A 9,828-nucleotide genomic window follows, 5' to 3' on the forward strand; every position below is an offset into this window, starting at 1 on the left:
AAGTGTCAATTGTTTTTGGCCTATTTATGTGCATACATGGAAATGAATACCCAGATTTTGCTCACGCCTGTGGTAAATTAACCGAGAATATCCCCCATCTTAAGTCAAACTATTTTGAGGCGAGTTTTTGTATCGTGCGCTCATGATGTTAAAACAGTGATTGTAGCCTAATCATTTACTGATAACTAAATAGTAACACGTCACGTCTAATAGTATAGTGTGGGTACAGGTTAACTTTGTAATAATAATAATGGCCTGGATGGTGAATAATATCATATTTAGGAAATTATGAACAATAATGTTTATTAAAGTATATCAGGCCTACTTCATTACAAAAATGTTAGCATATTAATATTCTTATTTTCTAACAACACGCCAGGAATAATCTATGTGGTAGCCTAATTCCAAGAGGAATTATTAGACAGTGAGTTTGTTCACAAAATCGGATATCTAAGATAGGCTATGCAATATGTTAATATATAGCCTAACTATACTGTAGTTATATGGCAAAACGTATTTTTTTACATGCACTGAGACATTCTAGTGGACTATGCGGTCATCTATCAATAGATGTCAGGTCAAATGCAGTGTGTGTGCAATGCAGGTGGTTTATTGTCATTATGGCTGGGATTGCACAGTAGATTATTCGAGGCTTTTACAATAACCAAAGAGGGCAATTTCGTTCAAAATGTTTCAAAGACTGTTAAATGATAACAAATATTTGGAACATTTTAATATTCAGAATTGCAAGAAGTGAGTAAACCTTGAGTCCAAAAGCACAATCTTTTTTTTTTTTAACAACCAACAACAATCACGCATGTATTTACAACGCAAAACTCAATCGACAACTGCCACTATAGTGAGGGTTGGACACTGTAGAGGTAAGAGAGACACAAAAACACTCAAAATGGCCGGATACGTGTTGACCACAACTCGTAATCTCTGAGATAAAAGTACAGTCACATCATCGGTGGTCTGTTCACGTTCTCCGAATGATGATGATGATGATGAGACGGCGAGGGGTACCAGTGTGCAAAATTGTTCATGTAGGCACCCGGGTGCATAGGTGCCGTTTTATTGGCCATGGACACCTCCCAGAGTTGGGGTAATCCCGGTGAGCACGGAGACAGTGACGGCGTGGTATGCAGGTGCTCTCCCTCGTGTCCAACGGAACCGTGCTTCATGATTTTCTTGTACTTTGAACGCTTGTTTTGAAACCATATTTTCACCTTTGACAAAAGAAGGAGGGGAATAAGAAAATGTTAATGCAAATGAAATAAAACTTGAATTTCAGATGACAATGAACAAAGAATTCAATTTATCACATGACCACATGAGAACTACACTGTAAAATCTCACTTTGATATATGCAGAAAACCATTTTCATGACTTGGACAGCGACTTCAAAGCTAGAGAAAATTGAGCTATTACATACTGGAAAGCAAAACGCCTGATTATAAATGACAGTGGTCAAATTTCTCTCTCTCTGTGTGTGTGAGTGTGTGTGTGTGTGTGTTTATGTGTAGGCTGTTTGAGAACGGCTACACTTCTGCAGTTCATTATGTACATGCTCCATTATCCTTTTTATGGGGCAACAATGCATACGCATGACAACAACAATTGCACAGTGAGAAACAGAGCAAGCAAGAGAGAGAGAGAGAGAGAGAGAGAGAGAGAGAGATAGAAGTCCCAAAGTCTTTGCCAGGAGCAAAATGCTATAAACATGGGGTCAGGTCTCCTTTGGTTTCTATTTAAAATAATTTTTCCGCTGATTCAGAAGAAGGCCCGATTACAGCATAACAGCATAACTTTATAAGGACTCGCAAAATACCCATAACCCTACCACCCACTCTGCCCAAGCCCCTGCAACAGAGATTGAGTGACTTGACATCATTAAGTCCAGAATAACTGTCATTATTCATATTTGATCTGGATTTATATGACTGAATCCTTGGTTTTATGAAACATAATACAAGATGTTGCCATTTTAATGGTCTGGTTCCAAGGCGCCATTACCTCCAGCTATTACCTAAGGCACATGCATGGCCTTAGTGACCTGACGTGTTGACTGAAAACGAACAACTGCAACAGAGAGACCTTCTGAAGAACCGTCGTTTATGTAACAGAGAGTTTCGTGTGTCACACACACACACACACACACACACACACACACACACACACACACACAGGCACAGAAAGTAATCTACTAAGGTTGCCCTTTGCAAGTCTTTTTACACAAAAATCCCATCTCAAATACTTTCCATAGCCTCAGAGAGTGATGACTGAGGCAATAACATTTCCCCCTTCAGTTCTAAAGGCCAAAGTTTAATCTTCAGGGTCGATTAATAGGATCTATAATATCCTAATATCTAAACGCAAATATGTGATTAGTTTATGCCATTTATAATGTTTGGAGTGATTAAAAACACACCATTTAATTTATTCTTTAGGTGTTGTATAAGCTCTGGGCGAGAGGAACTGAGAGGCCCAGAGAACACCAGAGACTTTTCTCTGTTGACTAAGCCGGTGTGACTTCATTCTTTTTAGGCAAGCTTACAAGTGGAGACGCTGACACTCGACATGTACGCTACGTGGATGAGAGCCCACGCGAGCACTGCAACATGACTTTTGGATGAGTTCACAGTTATGGCAGATAGAATCAGAGACAAGACATTGCTGGGTTGTGTAATGAACTGTGTAGACAGGACATGCAATAAGTGGGATGATGTTATGGTATGCGGGTGCACCCAAAGGTGGCCTAACAAGGCTTTTTCTGACATACAGAACGTATGGAAGAAATGTATGTATTCAATTTTTTTTTATTTGTACATGGCACCTTTTTATTTATTTATTTATATTTTAAAGTATATTTATTTATTTATTTTATTTTTTTTATATATTTTTGCCATTATTCTGACAGGACAGCAAAGAGTGTCAGGAAGCGAGTGGGGGAGAGAGAGAGAGATGGGGTGGGATCAGGAAATGACCGCAGGTCAGATTGGAACCTGGGACTTGGTGGGCACTAGGACCCGTACATGATATGGGCGCTGTAGCCTGTTGGACCCGTACATGATATGGGCGCTGTAGCCTGTTGGACCCGTACATGATATGGGCGCTGTAGCCTGTTGGACCCGTACATGATATGGGCGCTGTAGCCTGTTGCGCCACAGCACGCCGCATGATACCGATTTTGAAATTAGTTTAATTGATTGATGAAAAGGGAACAGGATTTAAGGCTTCATAAATCATCTCAGAAAAGTTGAGCCACAAGGTGTGTGTGTGTGTGTGTGTGTGTGTGTGTGTGTGTGTGTGTGTGTGTGTGTGTGTGGGCGCAGACGTGCAGAGTTTCTAATAATGTGTCTGCATGGTATATTCATATGAATATCCTTCAAAGAATTAGTGGTTTCTAATGACAAAGACAATCCATTCAGACAAAAGATATTAGAGGTGTGTGTGTGTGTGTGTGTGTGTGTGTGTGTGTGTGTGTGTGTGTATGTGTGTGTGTGTGTGTGATGTTTATATGAACTCTCATGGATCACACCTGACCCAACTTGACCATATGCACACACACACACACACACACACACACACACACACACACACACACACACACACACACACACCAATAGCACCTCATTATATGTTTGAATGATAAAGCTTGTTAAAACCTCCCCATCCACTGGGTGATGTTCATGGGGATATGGACTCAAGTGCATGGGGCTTAACCAATCAAAACACAGGCCTCCGGATCCCTGCTTAAGTCCTGGAGAAACAGAGGCGGCCACCTCAAGAGCTTCTCCTTAATGGCGCGTGCCAAGTCCAGGTGGATGATGGGAAAATAATTAGTGCTGAGAGAACACACACCAAATATGGATACCTGAGTTTTATGAGACAGGTGTTTAGGGATATGCCTTGCATGTATCTACACTCTTCAACATGTGTTGAAAACAAAACAACTTGTGTTGTTTTTTAACGCATGCCTGTGTCCAGATAGGGACAATACATTCGTTTTAAAGAGAGAGTGTGTGTTTGTTTGTGTGTGTGTGTGTGTGTGTGTGTGTGTGTAATGCTATAAGAGGCCTGGCAATACCAAGGCTCATTGGGATTTCATGTGCCTTTTCTCAAAATCCCAATTTATATGTAAGAATAAAACCCCAATGTTGTTTTTTTTCATGTGGATGAGTAACCTTGTAATTATTTCAAATCCAAGTGTAATAAGTTGCTGTAAAAAAGTAATACTGAATAACAAAATTCTGAAAATGAAAAGTCAGCAGTCTAGCCATCACAGTGTACGCATTTCAGAGAGTGAACCAGGGTGGTCATAGTTTAATATCTCATAAAAATCATTCCTGTAAACATTAGTAAGATTGTCTAATCGCTCACCTGCGTCTGCGTGAGCCCTAATTTGGCCGCGAGGTCAGCGCGCTCGGGCAGCGCGAGATACTGGGTCTGCTGGAAGCGCTGGTGCAGCGCCTGGAGCTGGAGGCTCGAGTAGATTGTCCGCGGCTTGCGAATCTTCTTCCCTTTCCCGTTCAGCCGAATCTCCCCGTTTTCAATGACCGTCGACTTGTCGAGGCGCTCTTGAACAGAGAGTGAGAAAAACAGACGCCGACAATTAGGCCTCAATCAAGTCTATACAAATCAGTCATGTGAGGCCATCAGTTCGCGACTGCACACGTTCCACAAATCATTTTTAAGTCTCAGCATTTGACTGCCGATCATGATATATAGCGTAGACCTGCAAGAAGCCACCACGAGAAGATAAAGGGGGATTTATTAGAAAAGCTCGGCTAATGTTCCGATCAGTTAAAACGTGTCCTCCAGTAGCCTAACTTGAAATGTACTACCATAACCATCCATAAGGCCTAACACACGGAACAGTGTATGCTAACTAAAGGCTATAATAAGGCTATGTCTATAAGTTCTATAAGTTCATGGCAGTCTTTATCAAAGGTTTTGTTAATAAAATGCACCATTCTTTAATATTCAGTATTTTCCCTGTCTTTGAGATTTGGCATATGGTCTAGGCCTGCTATCACAATTGTAACATCAGTCTAATGTTATCATTAGAATATTATTATTATTATTATTATTATTATTAGGCTTTTATTAGCCTGTTTGTATTAAATGTGGTTGTGGTATTATACAAAGTAGGCTATGTTGTACAAATTACAGTGTAGGCCTACGGATAGATTACAATTGTTATAGACCACTACAAATAAAAACAGTCATTTCACTATATTTTATTTAATATATGTAATATATAAACACGTGTATCAAATCCATCATGTGGCCTATGTTGGTCCACTTTGACCCGTACAATTTAATTGGAACAAGCTATGTCACGCAGGCAAAGCTTATGCAAGGTATGGTAGCAAACAATATAGAATCTAAAAACATCTTCTCATTCAAGGTTATTACACAGGTATACAACTACACTATCACCGGTCAATGTGGGCCCAACATACTGGTTCTGGCATTGGAGAAAAAATTGAGAAAACACCAAATAATGTCAATGTCAGTTCCTTATCCTTATGTTGAGTTTGTAATAAATGAGCATGCATTTGTTGTAGGCTAAGTAAATTTCGTTTCAGTCCACATGTTTTTTTCTTCTCAAAATCTTTTTGAAAGCATTATGAAAGCACTTGCTGTGTGTGTACCCTTGGTTTCTGGGTTTATGGAAACCTTTAAATCTCGCCAACACACTGGTCATTATAAACACCAAGCAAAACCACCGTTTCAAACCTTCATTTTGAGGAAATAACTACAGCGTTATAACCGACAAGCAACAAAAAAACAGCATGTAGTACACCACTAGTGCTTAGCCTACAACTAATGTATAAGAATGGTATAAGTTGTATTTGCCTGCGCGTTCCTATTGATAATTGTTCCGATTAACAGCAAGATGACGGTGGCATTTCAAAGACTTACCGGGCTCTTCCACTTTCGCATGGGTCAATGTGCTGTTTTGGTTGCTGTGCTGATATGGCACGTACGCATTCGGGGTATGCGAGCTCACCGAGCCGGGATAAGCGTAACCCAGTGATCGACCATAAGAGTAGGCGGCAGATTGGAAAGGAGCATCGTGCTGCAGGTGTCCGCCTGGCTGCAACCCGTGAACAGGATAAATATTGTGCGATAGTCCGGGCGAGTGCTGCGCCTGGTGCGTGGGGAGTCCGTGACCAAACTCTAAAAACGCTGACTTGGACGGATCTGGCGCATTGAAACTATCAGGCATGAAGCTCATAGACATCATTAATAGTGAAGTCCATAAAACCGACAGGTTCAGGAGAGCTGCATCGAGTGTTCACCACTAGCGAGAGCTAATTTGAACCGGATCCATCTCGAAGAGATACTTTATCACAAGATCGTACAACGGCTACAGGTATCCACACCGGTATGAAGTATTTCCCGTGGATATTTTGGAGTTCTTTGTGGATTCACGGGGCGAGTTAAAGGGATACGCTCCGTGAAATATTGGTTAACTTCAAAATATTGAAAGTAGCTCGCGCACTCTGACCTGGTGTGTCTCCAACACAGCGCGCTCTAACAGCGCGCTCGCTGATTGGTTTCACAGACCTACTATGTCACAAGACCCAGGGGAAAGCCTAATTAAGTTCATTAACATATGTTATTGAAAGCGGCTTCATATTGATATTGGTGAGTTGCCCGCCTGTGTAAATAAAATAATTATAGACAAAATAAGGTCATAAAAAAAGACCAAACACATTTAATATCTGCCTGAAATCTATAATGGCCTAAATCAGAACACTAATCTAATATAAATATTAATGTCACAGTTTGTTGTAAATATATAGGCCTAGCCTATTTCTGAAACACACACTCTATTATACTAGATTGTCTGATGTAGTTTTTAGGTAAAGTAGGCCTATTATTCTAAAGAGCTTACACTTGGCTTTGTGTTGAAATAATTTAAACGATTCAAATCATTCATTAAAATGCACACATTAAAACATTTAAACATAAATGGATGAAGGGAAAGCTATTTTAATTCTTAATATTTACCAACGCTTTGTAGTTTACCTGCAGAAATTCACAATATAGCCTAAATAAACATATCAGTAAAACATATGGAACAGCCACAATAATTTACAACAATAAAATTATGACGGAAACGGAACTGTTTTATGTTCTCCAGAGCAGATGCGAGCAACCCATTAGCCTCAATGATTCATAATCGTTTTGTCTTATCTACCCTAAAAATGTTGATGCCCATTTTACAATATTTAAACCAAAATCCTGTGTCTCTAAATCAGAAATGATGATCAATCAATGCCTACTTTTAGAGCTGCATAGCCCTATGTGTTAAGCCTATAGGGCCTATGCCTATCATATAATTAAAATATATTTTCATTCATAGGGGAGATTCACAAATACAGCAGCTAAGTCCTTTCTAAAACGGTTGAATGGACGGATTCAGTAAACAGAGGAACACTATGGATGAAATCTGGCGATTCTGGCCTCGGGCGAAACTGTTTATGTCCCGTTCAACACATAACTTTCACTCTGACAGCCCTTTGAATACATGACAGCTTCTTTTGTAATTATGTGTATGGCGCCAGGTTCAGCTTCACAGAAAGAGGAGCGTGCCAACCATCCCTTGGAAAATAAAAGGCGGACCAGAAGATGTTCTCAGCAGTCGATCTCAGGTTTGCCTCCTCATAAATATTTACTTTTTTTTTCGTTTTTAAAATTACGTTCTGATTAGAAGGCCTGGTTCTGAAAACGTTAATTTGATGATGTGGTCGTATATGTAGCCTAGGCTACTGCGTCCGACTATCGAATAGAGAGGCAAATATGCCTAGGCCTGAATACAAAAATATCCAGTGTGTGACCTACACGTGTAGGCTATGTGTGGTATATTTGCAATTCAAATAATATATGGAGTCACACATTACGGATCGTTACTATATAACTTGCATCAATTTGGGCCTGTCTAATACATATGAAGAATGGCATAAACCTCGCTGAGAAAATATGGCACCTTGTTAGAGTGCGTGGGTGTGTTGACAGCTAAGGTATAGTCATAAATCCAGCACCAAGCTCGTCTCTGCGAGACGGCCTCAATTTTGACACAATCAATTAGAAGATGAAAGCGTTGCTGTTGCACAACTGTGAATAACCAGTGTAATAAGGGCAAGTGGATGACGTGTTGCGAATCGCGACAGTGCGCCTTCATCGCGTGCCAGATCCACTCAGGTGTAACCCTTTGACCTCTCGACTATCACGCCATTCTAAAATGTGCGTTGTTTACATTTAATATTATATATTTTCATAAGGACCATTTTCGTTTTTTTTTGTCTTTAACATTGGTTTATAGGCCTACTGCAGTCTTACCAACTGTCTACTACTATTTGATTTGGATACCAGGCCTACCATATTACACCTATTCCATTTGAACACCATCAACAAATCCATGCAAAAAAATCCGTCTGATAAAATATTCCAGACTATACTGTAAGTATTCATTAAATACTAAATCTGTAAAATAACATATCTTATCTATCTCCCATCGGATTAGATTACATCTTAATGTGTTACTTCAATGTGATATGAGTGCATTACAGACGCTTGGAACTGTATAGAAATTCCACATTATGAATTATAAGCAATGCTTTGGTAGGCTACTGCAGCCCAAAAATGCCTGGGGATTTGGTTTTCTTCACACAAAGCCTCTCCACTGCCTCCAGTGACAACGTTCTCACACCGCTGCGGGGACGTTCTGTGGTCCAACTGCTGCGCCATCCGGTCATTTCGGTCGTGTTTCCCCTGTGTGATTTGGGTCCCCAGGGGCGTCCGAACTGCAGCACCCCTGGGGCACACGCTGGCCCCGTCACCATGGAAACAGCGGCAACAGTGCCAGCGCCAGCGTCGACACAGACACCGCTGGATTCGGGCCCAAACCCTCACTGACAGCGTCTGAGACTTTCAAGGCCCAGAGACAAAGCCACAAATTATTATCGTCGCAAAATCCCGAGTCTCCGAAATGACAGCAGCAGAGGCATTAGAGGGCTGGAAGAGGGATGCTTTTGTTACCAACATCTCCTCCTGGCAGGCTTTGTGAAAGGGGTTTGGAGGATGAGCGTCTCACACACACACACACACACACACACACACACACACACACACACACACACACACACACACACAGAGAGACACACAGACACACGCACACACATACACAGACTCACACAAACACACACGCACATGACACCACACACACACACACACACACACACACACACACACACACACACACACACACACACACACATATGTGCACACATCCTCACCCCAGACCAGATCTAAACTATTTGTTCAGTAAAATTAACTTTATGCATCACCACAAAGAAATATAAAACTTTCAAGGGATATAAAGTGACAAAGGTAATCTTAAACAGAAGATACATTTGAATGCTGAATAGAAAATATCATGTACACCCAATGTAACAAAACGGTGAGAGGTTACGTTGTTTGGAAAAGGGACAAAACACAGACACAAAAGACATTATTGAACAAGAAACGGGGATGAAACAGGACAGTTATTTCCTGCAGCCATAGTCATGGTGTTTGAGGCACATGGTAAATGAGGCGTATCAACATAAATGGCTGCGCACCGAAAGAAGCAAGCTCAGCTTCTATTAATATCCTTATGCTCTAAATAAACATGCATATTCTTCAGGACAATACAGAAACACCAATAATTTGTTGAAGTACTAAATTAAGGCTATATAATTCCAATGCAATTGAAGGCTGCTCATTGCTCCAGAATGCATATTATATTATACATGTTCCTGTTTCGGAGTG

At 40.6% G+C, this 9,828-nt stretch overlaps 1 protein-coding gene across 1 annotated transcript; it reads right to left on the reverse strand.

The window, feature by feature from the left end:
* Positions 1 to 313: 313 nt before the first annotated feature.
* dlx4b (distal-less homeobox 4b) lies at positions 314 to 6,525 on the reverse strand. Its single transcript, XM_076298891.1, has 3 exons — positions 5,932 to 6,525; positions 4,384 to 4,580; positions 314 to 1,229 (listed from the first exon to the last, which is right to left on the reverse strand). The coding sequence occupies exons 1-3, from the start codon at positions 6,254 to 6,256 to the stop codon at positions 960 to 962; spliced, it is 792 nt and encodes a 263-aa protein (XP_076155006.1). The 5' UTR covers positions 6,257 to 6,525; the 3' UTR covers positions 314 to 959.
* Positions 6,526 to 9,828: the final 3,303 nt, after the last annotated feature.

Source organism: Alosa pseudoharengus, unplaced genomic scaffold (genome assembly GCF_046254945.1).
Source record: "Alosa pseudoharengus isolate Yale_2024_CS ecotype anadromous, Long Island Sound unplaced genomic scaffold, YU_APseudo_1.1 YU_APseudo_1.1_scf_21, whole genome shotgun sequence".
Lineage (NCBI taxonomy): Eukaryota > Metazoa > Chordata > Actinopteri > Clupeiformes > Clupeidae > Alosa > Alosa pseudoharengus.

Excerpts from the sequence above, each read along its gene's own strand:
- dlx4b (XM_076298891.1), bottom strand. The coding sequence starts at position 6,256 with ATGATGTCTATGAGCTTCATGCCTGATAGTTTCAATGCGCCAGATCCG. Across the intron at positions 4,581-5,931 it reads TGCGAAAGTGGAAGAGCCCG|AGCGCCTCGACAAGTCGACG; the intron begins GTAAGTCTTTGA and ends TCTCTGTTCAAG. Across the intron at positions 1,230-4,383 it reads TAGGGCTCACGCAGACGCAG|GTGAAAATATGGTTTCAAAA; the intron begins GTGAGCGATTAG and ends CTTTTGTCAAAG.